This window comes from Chelonoidis abingdonii, chromosome 9, assembly GCF_003597395.2.
Source record: "Chelonoidis abingdonii isolate Lonesome George chromosome 9, CheloAbing_2.0, whole genome shotgun sequence".
NCBI lineage: Eukaryota > Metazoa > Chordata > Testudines > Testudinidae > Chelonoidis > Chelonoidis abingdonii.
This window is the reverse complement of record NC_133777.1, coordinates 77,882,747-77,902,272: the sequence shown is the minus strand read 5'-3', so window position 1 is coordinate 77,902,272 and position 19,526 is coordinate 77,882,747. Positions and strand designations below refer to the sequence as shown.

The following is a 19,526-nucleotide window of genomic DNA, read 5'->3' as shown; positions in this document are numbered from 1 at the left end:
TGCAGTAAATCGTATTCTCTAAAAGAAATAAAAACACAGTGCGATGCACTAAGAGCCATTTTTCTTTCAGTGACTACTGTACAATCAAGGCTTTCTTCCTAATTCTGGGGAAAGGCATGTTTTCTGAGTTACAGGTGTTTGGGAACATCAGAAAATCCTTCTGTTCTCCTTGCCCTTGATGATTAACTCACATTACATGATAAGAAGAGCAAATCAATGCCAGCTGTAGTTTAGGTGGTGTATTCAAAGTTGTTGTGACTAGAGAAACAAACTCTCCTCTTTTACAGCATTCATTACATAGTCACAGCTTGACCTGCCATCTGTTTATAATAAACCACAGACAACTTTTTAATTCTTGATAAAGGTCACAATCAAATTCATCTTCTTATGCCTTGGGGAAAATAACTTTTCTTCTTCAATTCACATTTCTGGATAGAAAATTACAAGAGGTGGACAGTAATTTAGATCCAAAGCCAAGTATCGCAGCTGGTAGCCCGTTTCTGCACATACAACTAATATCCCTGCAAAAGTGGGTGTGTGCCCATTTTTGTGCGGGCACACATATGATAGTGATTGCACACAAGTTTGCATACACAAATTGCAATTTGCACATGCAAAATTGTTGCACAGAAGCGAATGCTGGAAATTTGGCCAGAGAAGTGTCTGCTGCTAGTTGGCTGCCCTAAGAAGCATGCAAAATATAGAAATTGAAATGACATGGATGAGATGTGCTCTGTATAGGACCCAGCTGTGGGGAGGGAATGTGGTTCTTAGTCAACTTTCCACTTCCCCAGTCCTGGGGCTGACCAGGGGCCAGATCAGCCTCCAGTGTAACATCGCAAAGCCTACTTACCAACCCCAAGGTCTGCTCTAAGTTATGTTGACAGTAATAGTTCCCTGCAAATTGTTCTGCTGGCCAGCAATCCGGAAGCTCAAGCCACAACCCTTCCAGTCATCCTCTCACCCCCAACACCTCTCTGTGCCAGAGGGCTGGGAGCAGATGGCACAAACCTGGACGTATCAGCTTTACACCAGCCAAGGATTCTCCGACAGGAGGGGGATCCCCCACTGCAGAGTAAGCATACAAAAGGAAGGATGCAATTCTGCCTCTATAGGTTTAGGGAGTAGAAAGGAACCGTTTTACAAGGTGATGGGTTAAACCGGTCACTATTTATTCAACTTCCTTTGGGGGTGGGTTTAGCGTAAGAGAGACATGGCTCTTAGCCAGCCGTAGCTTTGGTTTTACAAAGCAGAAACCATCCCTGGCTTTGCCCATCTGCTCTTACAGTGAAGTGGATTTTGTTTACAACACTGAATTCCCAGTGGCTTCATTGCATTGAGGCTTTTGGCGTGAAATCAGAGTTTTGCACCCAAGGATTGTTGTTTAGACGTGGTGATGTTCCAGGACTGTTGGTGATTTTTCTTTCTTCTTCACTGTCAGTGGAGTTGATACTGGAATTTCTTTCTACTCACTGTGCCCTGAGTTTGCTGTGTAGCCTTTTCTGGTTTTTTACTGCATTAAGCTAACGTGAAATCCTGCATATTGGCAGGGCGTTAAACTAGGTGATCCTTGTGGTCTCTTCCAACCCTGTGGTTCTCTGATTCTATGAAATAAGCCACTCGTCGCCCAAGGTAAGGGCAGCTACACAGAGATTGCACCAGTTTAAAAACACATCTGTAGTTAAACTGTTGCCAGTTCCTAGGTAGACAAGGCCTTTCTCTATAAATAGCTCAATGTGGTCAAGGGAAGGAGCAACAAACTTCTTCAAGGATTTCCATTCAAGTCTGAGTCCACTGAGCATGGGAAACTGATTGGCCCGCCAACTCTCCACCCATCCATGCTCCTGCTGCCATTGAAAAACTGTCTTCTCAAGGGAGCTGGGGTGTTTTGTAGCCAGCCCCAGGGAGATGCTAATCTGCTTGCTCTTTGGGGGACACACATGAATGAAGGTGGATGCTCCCTGAAATGCTTGTTTCATCCAAGGCATTGCTTTTCACTAATTTCTAAAACTTGGATGTGGACTTCAAGAGCTGCTTTCGTGTGGCAGTTCCCACAGTCTTCCATGAATGTGCTTGCTTCTTCAGCTGAAGTGCTGACTGATTCCTGAGCTGAGAGGTGTCTGTCAGGTAATTCCAGAGCTTGCTCCTCTTTCACCAGGGGTGTCATTGTCAGTGCCTGTGAGATAAGGTACCATACAGTTACTGCAGTCAGGTTATGGTCTGAGCCAAAGTAATGTCAAATGTGACCATCCTACTAACAAGTAGAACTGATTGCATTGTTGTAGACAAATCAGTGTATTTAAAGATAGTTTAGCATCCTGGCAATTATGGGTTTAAACACAAGATTGTAAGGTCTGTTCTTCCATATTAGCCCAGTGGCATTCCAGCAGGAATTAGACCTCCTGGTTTGTTGACATCAGTCTTGGGAGAGCAATGGTTCTTGGAGATAAGAAATAGGTGGTACTGAAAGATAAAGGCTTTTGATACTTATGCTGTAAAGGTGCAGCTCAAAAGAGAAAGGAAGGTTGATATTAGACTGGAAATCAAGAGATCTGAGTTGTGTTCCCAGCTCTGCCACAGACTTCCTGTGTGGCTTTGTGCCTCAGTTTCCTCCACAGCGAGAACCGTAACACTTACGTACCTTACAAGGGTATTGTGAGGTTCTCGGATGTTCTAATGATGAGCACCGGAGGAGAACTAATTAATGAATACATAAATGTATTCTGCAGTATTAAAGCTTAAGACTTTGCACACGGGACAATTGAACATTGAAAAATTGTCCAGGCAAAATGTACACATGCAAAACCGAGCCTGACGTTTTAGTGATGGTGTTGGAGCTCCTTTGAAAATGCAGCCCTCAGTGAAAAGATCGAGCAAGTCTGAATGCATAAAAAACACCTGATCCATAACCCTGATTTTCTTGTGTGAAATCCTGACCCCACTGTAGGCAATGGAATTTTATCATTGACTTCAAGGGGGCCAGGATTTCACCCCTTGTCTTTAAAAAGAAAATAGAAGGACAGGGGACAATAGGTATGTAGTACGAGCTAGTACACAGGGACCTGGTCTGGGAGTTAGGAAACCTGAATTCTGTTCCTGACTGTGCCACTGACCTACAGTGTGACCTGGGGCCAAGCCACTTCACTTCTCTCTGCCTCTTGATTCCCCTCTCACTTTTTGCTTGGCTTGCCTGTATAAACTATAAATTCTTTGTTGCAGAGACTGCCTCTTTTCTGCACAATGCGTAGTACAATGGGGCCCTGATCAATAGTCAGGGCGCTGAGTCTCCCGCTTGTCATGCTGGCCATTATTGTATTCTCCCGTCAGTGTATCTGTATCCATCTGTTGTCTCTTGTCTTATAGTTAGATTGTCTGCACCTTAGGGAAGGAAACGTCTGCTTGCTTTTTGTCTGTACAGCACCTCAAGCAGTGAGGTCTGGGTCCATGACTGGGACTCCTAAGCACTACAAGAATACAAATAAATAATAATATTCATAATAATAGATGCTACTGTAATACAAATTATTATTATTACTAATCAATTAGGATTGTTGTCAGCGTGAAGGCCATAGTCATTAGTATTCCTTTTGAAATGGAGCACATCCTAATGTGTTCTTGTCTAGTGGGCTTCTCAGAGGTTGGCTATGATTTCCAACAATAGAACGTTGGGTTAATTGCTAAGAATAATTGTTCTAAGTAAAAGGGCTACTTCATTAAGTGCATTTTTCTTATAGAGAATTAATGTCTTGGATAATGAAGTGGAGTAGGCTTATAAAAGTTGGGAGGGGTTGCTAGAACTTTGGAGGATAGTATTTGAATTCAAATCAACCTTGACAAATTGGAGAATTGATATGAAATCAATGAGATGAAATTAAATAAAGACACGTGCAAAGTACTACACTTCAGGAAGAAAAATCAAATGCACAAATACAAAATGGGGAATAACTGGATAGGCAGCAGTACTGCTGACAACCATATGGAGGTTAGAGTGGATCACAAATGGAATATGAGCCAGCAATTAACAGGAGAGTCGTATGTAAGATACGGGAGGTAAATGTCCCAGTCTACTTGGGACTGTTGAGGCCTTAGCAGGAATACTGTGTCCAGTTCTGGGTACTATGCTTTAGGAAAGATATGGACAAATTGGAGAGAGTCCAGAGAAGAGCTACCATAAAGATAAAAGGGTTAGAAAACCTGACTCATGAGGAAAGGTTAAAACAATTGGTCACGTGTAGTCACGAGAAAAGAAGACTCGGGGGACCAGATAAGTCTTCAAATATGATAAGGGCTGTTGTAAAGCCATTGGTGATCAGTTGTTCTCCATGTTCACTTAAGGTCGGACAAGAAGTAATGGGCTTAATCTGCAATAAGGGAGAATTAGGTTAGATATTAGGAAAAACTTTCTGACTCTATAAGGATAGTTCAGTTCTGGAACAGGCTTTCAAAGGAGCTTCTGGATCCCCATCATTGGAGATTTTAAAAACAAACACCTGTGAGGGAAAGTCTAGGTATGTACTTGGTCCTGCCTCAGTGCAGGGAGCTGAACAAGACCTCTTGAGGTCCCTTCCAGCCGTACACTTCTATGATTCTTTAAAGCCTCCACCAGAATCCATGAATTTCTTAGGGCATTTCATCACAACAGTTTTAGCTTTAAAAACAAAAATATGTGGAGGATAAAAAAAGTGTTAGAGGCAGAGCTGCTTAATCATCGACTTACTGTTCTAATTCGTGAGTTACCCTGACATTCTGGTAAAGAATTCAGGATTATTTTTTCAATAAGAGGTATGTGCAAGTAATTTACCATTTATCACTCATGGTACCCAGCCTGAAGGTAATTATGCAGATTGAAAGCCCATGATAATCAGCACATCTTTGTGCTAGTCAGACAGATATTGCGCATACAGATATCTCCTGTAGAAACATCTGTTGGCAACTCCCTATAATTTTGTATTCTTTCTAACAGCCTTTCAGGATTTATGATGTCCAAGTTGGGATTAAGGAAACAGTTTTCCAGAACACCTTTAAAGACCAGTTAGCATCAAAGTGTCCAGTCATTGGTCTCACCCTATTTACAAGGAAGGCAGTGCAAGGATTGACAGGCAGTATTTCAGTGTTGTCTAAGCTGAGCAGTTCTCCACCTAGCTGCGACTCAGGGGTGGGGTGCAGGAGGAATATCTTTGGTACATAGAGGGCAAAGATAACCAGTATCTCACTAAATTTAAGCACACTCCGCAGAATCTTCAGTTTAAATTCTCAGTTGTTTGTAAATTGCAGTTAAGCACCATTAATTACTAGATAAATAACTAAAGAGAGTGTTCAGACTAGCCCAAGCACCCAAGAAATTCTTTAAAAACAAGGGCTATATTCTTAGCTGGTGTAAATCAGCATAGCTCCATTAAAGTCTTACAGATAGGGAAACTGATGGAGCAATGCCTGTTTATATCAGCTGGGAACCTGGCCTGAGTGCAAACACATCTCTGCAAGGAGAACTAAGCATGCTGGAATAGGGAACCATAGGGGCTGTTAGGCCCATGTACGTTTCACAGTTGGGCTTCTGTTACCCAGCACAAAGTTTGCAGCCATTTCTTATAGGGTCCTGTTGTGAGGGATTGCCGATCTCAAACCTAGGTCCGTGGGTCCTCAAGCAGTGCCCAGACCATAACCACTACCCATAGGCGCCGACTTCCTCTCTGCTGAGTGGGTGCTCGAACCCCCACCCCTGCACCGCCTCTTCCCAACCCTGCACCGCCCTCACCCTACCCCCATTCCACCTCTTTCCCAAAGTCCCCTTCCCACCCCGCCTTTTCATACCTCAGCCTCACTCCCTTCCTGCCCCCATTCCACCCCCTTCTCCCAAGTCCCCGCCCCTGCTCTGCCTCTTCTCCGCCTCCTCCCTTGAGCATGCCGCATCCCCACTCCTCCCCCTCCTTCCCGGAAAGTCCTAATAGCTGCCAACAGCTGTTAGGCAGCGGGGGGACAGGAAGCCCTGGGAAGGAGCATGAGGAGTGGGGACATGGCACACTCTGGTGGGAGAAGGAGGCAAGGAAGAGGGAGCTTGGGGGTGCTCCAGCCCGGAGCACCCACGGAATTGGCGCCTATGCCACCACCTCACAGTGCTGCAGAACTCGCTCACCACAGGCTCCACTCACAAAGCTCTTGATTGGAGCAGACACCAGCCCCACGGATTGACCTGGCTGCAGTACTTAAGCCACAGGCACAGGAACTTGTCTGAACACCTGAGTGAACTGATTTACTGCTGGTACTGGACCCTGACTTTGACTTGGCTTTTGGCCCTGCTATCTGACACTGACTCATGCTTGACCCCTGGCACTGGTCCTGATTCCACCTTGACCCTTGGTATGGCTGTCTGACTCTGACTCCAGTCCTGACCCTCCGTCTGACTCCTGACACTGATTCCAGCTCAACCTTTGGCACAACTCTTGACCCCGACTCCAACCCTGACTCTTGGCACTATCTTGACTCTGGCTTTGGTTTCTAGCATCCGACCCTGACTTTGATAACTAGGCCTGCTTGCCCACATCCTGGTCTCTACATCTGTCCTTAAAAACTTACTGGTAGATCAAATTAAACCAGTCACGTTTCTCTGTTTCTGTGCACCATATTGCACACAAAGCATTTTGCAGCATTGTTACTTCTCCAGAATAGATCTAAACCTGGCCTCTTTCAGCCTCTGAACTCTGCAGATAATGGGGCTCTTCAGAATGGGGAAGTCTAGTTTAATTATGGATTGATACCTACTGGAAGCGCTGGTCCTGTCTTGTTCTTTAGGTCATCCAGGCTTCAGTCTGAAAGCACAGCTCTAGGCAGTTTGAAAAAATTATGCCTCTCTTAAAGTTCTGAGGTATTGTTGCATCCGCCATGAGCATTTTCTGTTATAATTTATTGTTTCTTCCAACTCAGTTTACTGAGTCAGAGGAGCAGACATTTTTTCTTGATTAAATTAAACAAATCAGTCACTTGACAAAAGTTTTTTCAAAAGAAAGATTGCTGCTAACAAGACCAGATAGGTTTTCTGATTTTTTTTTTTCCCTATGAAATACTGAGAAATAGCTTACAGGATGCTTTGGGCTAATTAGATCTTATCAGCGGAAAGACAGACGTTTCATTCTTTAGTACATAATTAATTATATACAGCAGTAGAAGTTGCCCTGAAGTTTATGAATGTGCTCGCTGCTGAGTTGCTTTGAAGCTGAAGAGTTTAAATTAGCAATGTTCGATATAAACCTGACACTAGAGACTGGAGCAAAAAGTCTCATCATCTCACCCTCGGCCCCCCACCCCACCCCCACTGAGTACTGTTGAAATCCACAGAGCCGGCAAGACATTTGTCAATCAGCACAAATTTCCTTCTAGGAACTTGCCTCATTTTCCTTCTGACTTTTACATATGTAGGAAATAAGAACAGCTGGGGGCTGGGGAGAGGGGGAATGCTTCCACCCTTTCCTAAAATCCTGAAGTGTTTGAACCCTGGAGTCGAGATAGAAGAAATTGGAGATACCACCGTGTCATACTGTATCTCCAGTAATTTTAGCTGAATTGTTAAGAAGCAGACAGTCAAATACCTCCTCTCAGTCACTCACCAGACTGCTTGAACTGGAAAAAAATGGCTGAAGAAAAATATCAGGTCATCTACTGATCAGCCTCCTCAGGTTACTAGAGACCCCCCTACCAGATAACTTTATTGCAAGGTTACCTCTCTCCTGATAAACCAGTTTTTCTGCTTGGGAGGCTGGCTGTTGTTTAGAGCTATTCCATGTCAGTGAGAGAACACTTGTCAATGACCCTCTTTTGTTGTTTTGCTGCCAGGCCTTGGAATTTCAGCCCAACATGGAGGCAAACAGACAACAAGAGAAGGCAAAGGGGCTTCTCATTCAAAATGGATTTTGCAGCTTGGTAAAGTTACATACAGAGAATTAATAATCAAACATAAAATTCTTAAACTTACAGGCAGATTTAGTAAAATGTGACACCTTGGCTCCAGTAACTTTCAGCAGAACTGGAAAGAAGCAGATACCTTTAAACACCAGAGGTCAAGGGCGTGGGTGGTAACTATTTAATATGACTTGCTTTCAAGCCAATCACCATCACTGGTGTCATCTTGAATTATCTCATTTGGGAACACGCCAGTCCCTTAAAAACATTGCCAACCAACTCAATGTGTTGGCAGAATTGGTTGAGCTGGGAAGCCATGACCTTCTGTTTCAAGAAGTACCTTTTTGAGTACCTTTTTGAGGCAAAGCCTCTACCAGTGACAACAGAGGCATTCGTAATCCACAAAGGAGCTGTATATACGTCCAGATGAGTGAATGGGGTATTCTGTCCTTGCTTTTCTCTCGATATTGGAACAAAGGCATTTTAAAGGAGAATCATGATCTAGTAGTAGTTAAAGGACAAAGACTTGGGAGATCTGAGTTCTGCACCTGGCTCTGCCAGTGATGCAGCAAGTTTTGCAAGTCATTTCACCTCGTTTAAGCCTCAGTTTCCACATCCATGTAGATACCTGGGCATCTTGTGAGGATTAATCAGTGCTTGTAAAGCCCTTCAATCCTCAAGAAGATGCCCTACAGGTGCAAACTGTTTTGCTAATAATAAAGTGATGGTCTGATGCCGACCAAAAAAAATCAAGTCCAGTGTTTGCTTAATATATTTAAAATATTTGTCAGCACACATCTGGCCTAAGTGTCTGGAGTAGGGGTTTTACATCCCACAGGGCTTTCATCCCTGGCGCAGGGCTGACAGACTTTCCACTGCTGCTCTCCTCTGGTATGGTGGGGAAGCAGCATGCACAATGGAGCTGCACCAGGTGAAGCTGCTTTAGAGGAAGAGCTGACTCCATACACCCCCAGCAGCTCAGGCCACACCCCTCTCTGGAGCGAGTTTTGCTGCATTGGCTACCTGGGAATCTCCCATTGGAGAGGAGGTTGCAACCACCTTCCTCCAGAGGGAGCAGAGGTGCTGTAGCAATGGGTATGCTTACCCAGAAGCAGAAGAGGAGCCAGCAGTTTTTATGGGAAGCTTCACTTCGAGTTTGAGTTATCTGCTATTTTTCACAATGTCATCTCTTCTGAATATAGTACAGCAAGAGTAACCAGGCCCCACCTTTTATGTCATTTGTATCTATTCCTATTTCCTATTGAAATTCCTTTGTAAAGAGACTAGCCAAGTATAGAGTTGAAAATTTCTTTTTAAAATAAGCCAGATGTCCAACCCTACTTTAACTGCCAAGCCTGAAGAGTTCAAGAAAGATGTTAAAATCTGTCTTCCTGGCTGTGAAAGACTAATTGCATAGCATAGGTGATGGTCCCAGTCTCCCAGGAGTAGGAATCAAACTGCTTAGGGCAAAAACTCTGCTGTTATTTGTCTAAGGAGTGGAGTTGGCAGTGTCTGTGGAAAAAGTTTCATGGCCTGCCCTCCTTGCTGGCTAACAGATTCAGACAGAAACACACACACTCTCACTCACTCATGAACATTTGTAACTCAGTGACTGTAAATATTAACACACTTTATCCGAAAAATCCATTTTGGGTCGGAATATTAAAAAATATAGCAAGCAAAAAAAAAAAAGACTCTCACGGAGAGAGACATAGGACTGAGAGCCATGGAGCTTCCATGTTTTTCTCCTGACACAGAACTCCATGGCTTTGGATACGTCATTTTAATCTTTATGTATCTCAGCCTCTCCATGTGTCCAAGGGAGATATATTATTCACTTAGCTTGCAAGAGTGTTGTGAGAATTAATTTTAGTGTTTGTAAAGCACCTTGAAGATTACAGTTGCTACCCATATCCTATTGATTATTCTTGTATTTCATTGCATGAGTGGAAAGGACCATCCAGGTGAATCTGTACTGGATTTTAATTTTCCAACTCTATGAATGCAAATAAGCCAGTAACGTTATACTACTGTCCTCCACATCAGGAGAATGTGATGAAAATATTGGGAGAGATCAAAGTGGCAACCAAATCTAGTGAAACCTTTGCCATTTGAGACACCAGCTCCCTGCATATAAACAGGTCAAATGTTACAGTGGGCCACAGTCAGACATCTTAAATGGTTCCTTCTTGAAACAACCAGCTGGAGAGCCCCCAAGGCAGGGAGGGGCTCTTCTTTACTTAGGCTAAGTAACATGCAGGAGATAGTACGAAAAGTAACTGTGGTGGAGCCATCAAGAAATAGTGGCCATATTATATTTGTCTCATTGTTTCCTTGTACTCCCCCATCCATCTGTCTTTATCCATCTGTTTAAAACCCCTTACATGTGGCATGGATGCTACTTTCAGGAAGCAATAACAGAGCCTCAGAACGCATGCATTCCTCGGAACGCAAAGCGACCAGGAAGGCAAGGAATAAACCAATGGGACTAAATAGTAAAGGCCAAGAGGTTATTCAAGCCAAACAGAGAATCCTTCAGAAAATCCAGCCCTAGTGAAGTCAGTAAATAAGAATGTGACATATGGCAGGCAGTACATTAGGAGGAAGTGAGAAGGCTAATACGGAATTTGAAGAGCAAATATAACTAACGGCGTAAAATCCAGTAACTAGGAATTCTGTGGTTATATCAGAAGCAGGAAACCTCTATGAGAAGCACTGCTGGGCCACCAAAGGGAGCAATTAAAGAATATAAGGACATTGCTACGACTCTAAATGATTCTTCGTAGCCTTCACCACAGAGGATGCTGGGGAAAGACCTGCCCCAGACCTACTCTTTCCTGGAAATAAAGATAAGGACTACATCACTGTGATACCTGAGTGCAGAGCAATTCAGAAGAAGTGTTTCATCATCCCTATTTTCCATGGTTCTAACAATTTGAAGCCAGGTGGCATCTAGCCCTTCATTGGTCAGCAAGGAAGGGAAAGAGTGCAAGGAGCCTTCCCTCAAAAACCTCTTTGCACTCCTATGTGAGGACCAAGCCACGCTCTTTTCACTGTGTATTCTCTGAGCAGAAGCACCTGAGGTTTCTAGCAACACAGGGAGGGCAAGAAGCCTGTGGCTCTGCTCTGCTCTTCTGCAGCAGGCAGAAGAGCTGGGGAACCAGTAGTGTACCCTTTCAAAGATGTAGAAGTGCTGTGCTCGCACAGCAATAAGGTATCATGCACGATGCCTTCAGGGGCTCCACTGGCCAATGACCACAGCACTGTCCCTATTCTAGGTAGTGGCTTGAAGCAACGGTTTGGTGTTTGATGGTACTTCCATCTTATCTGCCAGCCAGTCTCTCTATCTATCCATCTTCATCCCACCTGAAGTGTATCCTTTTGATCTTCTTAAATGTTGGGTTTAATCAGTAAAGATCATCACCCTGAGACTGGCAGTGCTTGGCCAGGGATAGCTACGCTACCCCAACAGTGCTCAGGAAAGCCAGAAAGGAATCAATACACTCTTTGCCGTATCAGCCCAACATCATCTTGGATGCGTCCCTCCTCCTTTTTGTTTGTGTGGCACTAGCAGATGTAGGCACCCTGCCAAAGTCTTGCAACCCATTGTTCCTTTATTTTCAATACAAGGTTCTTTTATTAACTCCAGCTGGGGCGCTGCACTCTGCTGCCGTGTTCGCTTTATTAAAGTTGAGCAGCTTGCAAGTAGGACATCGTAAATCATGAGCGTGGGGCAGGAGGAAAGGGGGGGAATCCAATTGTATGACAACAAAGAAAGCGCATGAACGGATCTGGCCTCCTGGCAAATAAAAGCCAAGCTAATGGAGGGCAATTTCCAATTGCCCCCTGGAAGGCAGGCGAGAGCCAGAGGGACTTGCAGGAATAGAGGAGGCTGAATACTTGGATACCTGATGTTTCCTCCTATATATTGAAATTCCGCCTTCTCTGTTTCCCCTGTAGTCTTGTATGTTGGAGGAAAGGGACAGAACTTTGCATACTTTAGTTGCCCACCTGTCTTGTTTTATACTGCCATACCACCTGCGAGAGCAAGATCTCCTGTGCAGGAACTTTGCTAGACTGTCAGTGTTGTGGAAAGGTCACCCTTAGGAACTCAGCCAGTGTTGTTCCATTGGAGCCACTGGGTCTCTTGGGATGCCTCATGGAAAGTGAAGTGGGATTCCATGCAGTGGAGAAGCTAATGCAGCCTCTGGCAATATACGTTTTCCATGTATGCCCTTGAGTGGCTGGTGGGGTGAACTATGTCCCCTTTCTGCCCCTCCCCGCCTGCCCTTTCGCCCAGATTCCAAAAGGTTAGGCTATGTTTACACTACAGTTAGGAGCAAGCCTCCCCTCCCGGATAGACAGACTCATGCTCTCTCCACTTGAGGTAGTGCAGTAGAAATAACAGTGCAGACATTGTGGCTCAGATGCCAGCACGGTCTCTCATTCCCACCCAAGCCCCTGGGTCTGAGCTCAGGTGGCTAACCTGAGCCTCCACTGGAGCTGCAACACCCACACTGCTGTTTTTAGCAAGTAGTGCGAGCCAATCTTCCCAGGCTGGGAGGCTCGCCGCCTGCTGCAGGGTACGCATACCCTCAGAAGGTACGTCTACATAGCCCACCAACGTGAGCCTTCCGGCCCAGCTCAACAGACTCAGGGGAGTGATGCTTGCTGTAGCACTCTACACATAGCCGCGTGGGACAGCACTTTGGAGTTGCAGCTGAGGCTGGAAGCTCAGGCACTGAAGCCCACCCTCCTAGCCAGGCTTCAGAGCCTGAGCTGCAACTTCAAAGCACTGTTCACACAGTTATTTTAGAGCACCAAGTGCCACTACCCCAAGTCTATTGACTCAGGATGGGAGGCCTGCTCCATGGACTTTGTAGATGGACTCAGAGAGACACAAGGAGGAAGTGAGAGGGGGAGGAAGGGTGCCACAAAGGCAGTGGCCTTCCACTTTACCACATAGCCAGATGCGTCTCTCTGCACACAGGTCTAGTGGGTATGATCCAGCCTGGAGACTCAGCAGGGGCAAATATGGTAGCTGAAAGACATTACATTGGTGGTTGTTGAGTCTCTCATGCAGAATTTTGCTGGGAGTTCACCGTGCCCTTTGCTCCAGTCCCCGATTTTGTGGTCGGTGTGTCTTTCTAAGCCACAGGGGCTGGCCTGTGACTCACTAAGGCAGTGGTTCTCAACCTGCGGCCTAATCCACGCACAGCAGCAGCCCATGTGACATCCTCAGGGCCCTACAGGTAGTATCTATATTGTGTGGATGTGGCCAACAGAACATATACACAGCTGCATATGCAGCCCACAATGGTAATTAGGTTGAGAACCACTGCACTAAGGTGTCCCTCTCTTCTCCAGTGCTCCTCAACCTGCGGGAAGGGCCTCCAGTCACGTGTGGTGCAGTGTATGCACAAAGTCACCGGCCGCCATGGCAACGAGTGCCCTGTCCTATCCAAGCCAGCAGCCTACAGGCAGTGTTACCAAGAGGTCTGCAACGAGAAGATAAATGTCAACACAATTACCTCGCCCAGACTTGGTGAGTGGGTGGATGCAGAGCTACAGTTCTTGGGGAGGTTAAATAATCATCCTGAAGCCATCAAACGTCAGAGCATATATCCTGCCCAGGTATCTGGGAAACACAGTCTTTGTGCTGAATGTTACAGAAACGAGATTCCAGATGGCTCATCAAAGACAGAATCATGGAGACCATCAGAATCTCTGGGTAATTAATGTTCCAGAGTAGAGAGATGCTTTATTCTTCATAGATCCACTCTGCCTGAGACCTCCACCAAGCCAGAACTCTCAAGCCATGTTCCCTGAGTGACCAGATGGAGCAGGCAGGCATATCTGCGGGTCAGAGAGAAGGAGGTTGGGAGTTTTGGGTGAGGGCATTCACCCGCACTCAGTCGTCATTTGAAGCTTCAAACACCTTGTCACATGATGGGTAAAATGGGATAAGCAGAGAATGTTAGTGATTTGGGTTGCATTTTGCTTGGTTAATAAGATTGGGGAAATGAATTGAAATGGAAAAGCCTGGCAAATGTATCCAGCCCAAGCACAAAATCTTCTCACCTGCCTTTCACTGTAAGTGATGATGAATACAATAATATTTTATTCGCCTGTCCAAAAAAAAAAGTATTTGACCTTGGCAGGTAGAATTTTCCAGGGTTGTAGCTTTTTGGAAAGGTGGTTCTTTTTTGTGGGAAGATGGACCTTCCCCAGATTAGTTGCTGACTTAAGAATGCGACCTGCTGAAATCACTTATTTCTGGGCAGGGAGGAAGGAGTCTCCAATTTAATTTTCTTTCTCCCACCCCCTTAATTATCTACTCTCCTATTTGCCCTGCAGCGCTGAGGCTGCTGGTTATAAATTGTCTATTTGCTGAGATCCCATAACTCTGCATTTAAAGAGTGGTTCTACTCAGAAGTGACTCTGTAAATACTGCATCATGGGGTCTCATGGCTATTTTGTCTCTGTTATTTTCTGTGTCAAATGTGCTAAGCTTACAAGTAAAAATGCATTTTCTAACTCAAGTCTCACAAGTTCAACCTGGGGTCTGACAGCTGAGCTGGGTTTTTTTTTCCTTCTCACATATCACTAGTGAAAAAAGTCACCAGGCCGCATTAGGCCATAAACTACACTTGTGCAACACTGTTGCCTTTCATTTATGCCCTTGGTGCATTCCCTTTTCCTCCGGTGTAACTGGCTAGAATTTAAACAATCCTGTTTATGGTGCCAGAATGGACTCCAGCTCACACACACACAGCTGTGCAGACACACAGACCTAAGAAACAGTCCTGTTTGGTTTTGGCCCCAAAGACAGTAGATTGGACTCTGCATATACGCACGATGGGCAGATCTGATGAATAGAAAGGGAGTCATTTTTACAAAGTCACTTTTTCAAGTAGAACCACACTTAAGACTAGACATGAGGCTTCTGAGCTGCAATTTGTTTCTCTGAAAATCCATACTACTGTCAATAACAGCTCTTTAAAAGACGATGGGCTAAATTTTCTTCTGAGTGACAACCGTATAACTGAGAGTGTCACTGGTCCAGCTGAAGAGCTTCAAAATGCTTCTAAATCCTTTTGTTTAAAATCATAAAAAACATATGAGAATATTTCCCAGAAATGTTAGCATGTACAGTATATCATGGGGTCGGGGAAGGTTTTCATTTGAAGAATAAGTCTTTGACCCACCGACCAGATGAGAAATCTATTCTAATTCACATTTTAGCTCAAAACTGTTCAGTAGAGTGGTGAGTTTAAGTCCCTGCAAGTGATCTGTAAGTAATTTGGGATGCTTATGTTTCTAAACCTGCCTAGGAGGAATCATCGGTGCCTGCAACAGCTATACTTGATATCAACAAAAATATATACCAGTTATCAGCATTGAGTGTTTTGCTCTTCTTCTGGATAAACAAGTTTTCATTTGGTTATTTTTAAACAGATGCTTCTGTTTTCCACAATATAAGTCTCATTAATAAGAATCGTACAGAAAAATACTCCAGTACGTTACAGAAACCATCCAGAATTAGATTGTAAGCACCTCAGGGCAAGTGTCTTTTTGTTTTGGGTTTGTACAGCACCTAGCACGCTCCTAGGAGCTCCAGTAATACAAACAATAAATAATGATAATTATAAAATGCTGCCCTGTCACTGCTTTAGGCTATAGTGGTTTTGACCATGAGTAACATTTTCAGAAGTGCCTACAGGTGTTAAACACCTGCAGCTGGCCCATGCCAGCGGACTCAGGCTCGTGGGGCTTGGGCTGGTGAGGCTGTTTAATTGCGATATAGGCGTTCACGCTTGGTCAGGAACCTGGGCTCTGGGACCCTCTCTACTCACGGGGACCAAAGCCTGGGCTCCAGCCCGAGTCTGAATGTGTACATCACAGTTAAACAGCCTGGTAGCCCAAGCCTTGTGCCAATTAAACACCCCTGGCTGGCCCATGTCAGCCGAGGGTGTTTAATTGCCGTGTAGACAGACCCTAAGTGACTTAGGAACTTGAGTCCCATTTCCAAAAGTGACTCAGGCATTTAGGAGCCTAAACCCCATTGCTTTTTAATGAGATTACAGCTCCTAAGTGTCTATGCCTCGCAAACCACTTAAATCCAGCTCTTCAATGGTATTTAGGTACCGAACTCCCACTGATGTCAGTGGAAATTAGGGGCCTCAGTACCTTTGAGGATCTGGGCCTTGGGCACTTTTGAAAATATTACTCCATGACTGTAGAGTATTGCAATATTTATCCTAAAAAGGGAGGCTGCACCCCACCCCCACCGTCAGCTGTAATTGCGGGTCATGACCGCGAGTGACTCCCGTGTCCCATTTTTCACTTTCTATGAATCTGGCTTTTAACACATTGATTTTTGGATTGGTCTTTTCCCCCTCTGCCCAGGCTGTGCTAACCACGCTGGGCAGGCTGCTTCATGATTTTTCCGTTACAGGGTTTCTTTCCCCTTTTGCTGCAGTATCTAGTAGTGGGCACTGTCAAAAGAGTCCCATTCAGCAAAGCACTGAGCACATTCCTCACTTTACACATGTGTGTAGCCCCATTGACATCCCAGGGACTACTCGCCTGCTTAAAGTTAAGGATATGCTGTGTGCACTTTGTTGAATCAGGGCCAGAAATAGGACACTAACAGATGATCTGATCCAGTGTGAGAATTCCAGCTATTGCTCTTTCCATTGCATTTGTCAGACAAGTCACTACTGACCTGTTGCCCTGATCTTTTCAGCAGCAACCCTCCATAGAGTATAGAGTATGCCACCCAAATCCCAGTATTGACTAAGATTAGCCATTTCTCCTTTCATCTGGCGCTCGGGTTATTTTGGTCACACATGGGATGCTCTCCTCTAACATGCTGGCTTCTTCTTTCTATTTCTGTCCGAAGCTGCTCTCACATATAAGTGTACAGGAGACCAGTGGACAGTGTACTGCAGGGTGATCCGTGAGAAGAACCTGTGCCAGGACATGAGATGGTATCAGCGCTGCTGCCAGACATGCAGAGACTTTTACGCAAACAAGATGCAGCAGAAGAGTTAATGAATTGGTGCTGCTCCTTAGGGTATTACAGCTGTTTCTATGTAAATCATGAACTAGTAGCTCTGAGTACTGGAACTTAATGAGTTGCTACAATGTGGTGGATTCCAAAGCATACCTAATAAGACTTGAAACTAATTCTGCAGACTGGATGTACCAAAGTAATCCACTCATCCACCTTAAAAAGAGTCATCTCAAGGAGCCAATCACGTAGAATTTTATTGTGTTTTGACATCATTACATTTTTTATTAATGCTTTTTACTTTAATATATTATTACCAGCCACTGGATGGCTTGCTACCATTTGGAAAAAAAAAAAAAGACAAGAGTTGCAACATGATTAAATTGACTAAAGTCATGTGTACCTCAGTGGGAGAAAGCCTCTGGCAAATAACTCAGCAAACGTGCAGACATTACTTAATGCTTCAACCTTGGCTTCCATCTGATGCTCTTAATTCCCAACAGTTAGCATGCTGTGGGGTGGGCTTGGAGGGACACACGCAAATGAAATGCTTAATTTAAAAGGGGGATTTGCTATAAAAGCTTGTGAAAACCGATAGCAGAGGATGGATGTCTGTGAAATTTCTGCAGAAAGCTCAGCACAGTTTTATCCAACATTCCATTTAATGTAATTAAAAAAAAAACTAATTGGGAATTTCTTCTCCTGTCTGGTTCTGAAAACATATCCCCCTCTCTTTATTGAAAAAAAAACATGTGTTTTCTTTTATGATGCCTTACTCTCCTCATTGAGTTTAAAGAAATGGAAGCTAATTAACCCAGGAGCAGACAGTTAATTTTAAGCTAGAACCACTTGCATGAGATAGAAGTAGCTGGAAATCATTTAAACATATACGGTTTGTTGGGGAGGGGTTGTTTAACCTCCTCTTTCCAATTTTTGGAATTCAATCTGATAATGAGACAGAATGCTATTTCTTAAGGGTATTGTGAAACGAACTAGGGTTGGCACATACCCGAAAAAGAGATCAGAATAGTATTTGCAGGAAGGGTGACTTAGAGACCAAGCAGATCTTTCCCCTCTCTAGGATGTATACATCATAAATCCTTTTGAGACAGAAAGGGAGCAGTTAGTAGACTTTCAGGGTGAAATTCTGGGCTAATTGAAGCCAAAATGGCAAAACTCCTATAGGCTTCAGTAGGGCGAGGGTTTCACACTCAGGCTATGCCTATACTGGCAACTGAACAACAAAACTTTTGTCTTTCAGAAAAAAACAACCCAAAAGACAAAAGTTTTGCCAGCAACTAGTGCCAGTGTGAACAGTGTGCCAGACTCTCCTGCTAACAACGCAAACGCCGTTTGTTGGGGGTGGAAGTGTTTTGTCGGCAGGAGAGCCGAGAAACAGCAGCTTCACGGTTCGACTTTTAGCAGCACAGCTGTAGCGAGACAACCATGTCGCTAAAAGCTGTGTAGTATAACCGTAGCATCAATCTTATTTCTGTTTGCTTTGTTACCTTGTGTTCCTTTAATCAGGACAGTTGGAGAGTGCTGTGTAAATGACAGTGTCTTACACATGTCTAAACTTCAGACCAAATTCTTCCCTGAGATTTAAATGGGAGCTCCACACAGAGCGGAATTTGGTTTAGTGAGCATTACAATCGATCAATGTGTCTCTCCCATATCTAACTCAGGCTATGTGTATGCTACAACCGGAATCCATGCTCTGAAATCGATCCACCGGTGGTCGATTTAGCAGGTCTAGTGAAGACCCACCAAATGGACAGTAGATCACTCTCTAGTCAACCCTTGTACTGTACCCCCAACGAGAAGATAAGTCGACAGGAGAGTTTCTGCCGTCGACCCCCCACGGTGTAGACCGTACAGTAACTCGACCTAAGGTACGTCGACTCCAGCTATGTGAATAACACAGCTGGAGTTGCATAGCATAGGTCAGCTTAGTGTAGACATAGCCTCAGACACGTATCCTTCCCCTTGCCAAGCTCCGCTGCCATGCATGCTGTGGGTAGGTTACACTCATGCTCTGTGAAATCAGCCGAGACTTATGGGTGAATTATAGGGTTATACTCGCTTTAGAGACATATGTTAATATTTATGTTTTTGGAGATGGGCACAGAACAAAACCCAGTCCCCAGCACTAAACATTGGGAAAGTCTGGATCCGAATGTGGGCATTGTGGCTCATGCCTCTCTCTCATGTTATTGCTACTGTTGCCTTCCTTTAATGTACCAAGGGATAAAGGCATTTAGTACTTAACATTTTTAAACAACATTTTCTCCCTTATTAAGACTGTTCCAGTATCCAGGAGCTCAGTGAAATAATTTGTTATGGCTTTATTAAGGGCTGAGCTTTCAAACATAGGAACCTAAGTTCCATCTGCAGACGGGTAACTGCATATGCATCCACATTTGCATGGGCAAAATGTGTCCTTGCTTGTGCAACTGGGCTTGTGCACCCAAGTGCTGATCTGCACGCACAAAGGCACATTTGTGTACACAATTACCTCTCTGTAAGTGCTTGGCCCTAACAGATCTCTGTTCTGCATACTAGATAGTTTTTGTGTGTGAGGGAAATGATTCTAATTTGGTGGTGGTTATACCGGTGG

At 44.5% G+C, this 19,526-nt stretch overlaps 1 protein-coding gene across 1 annotated transcript in view; it reads left to right on the top strand.

Moving 5' to 3' along the window:
- Window positions 1-18,692, top strand: part of ADAMTS17 (ADAM metallopeptidase with thrombospondin type 1 motif 17) — a 281,647-nt gene extending 262,955 nt beyond the window's left edge. Inside the window, exons 21-22 of the mRNA XM_075069708.1 lie at window positions 13,261-13,438; window positions 16,799-18,692. Coding sequence (XP_074925809.1) covers window positions 13,261-13,438; window positions 16,799-16,950 — 330 coding nt within the window. The 3' untranslated portion in view covers window positions 16,951-18,692. The remainder of the gene's footprint in view (window positions 1-13,260; window positions 13,439-16,798) is intronic.
- Window positions 18,693-19,526: the final 834 nt, after the last annotated feature.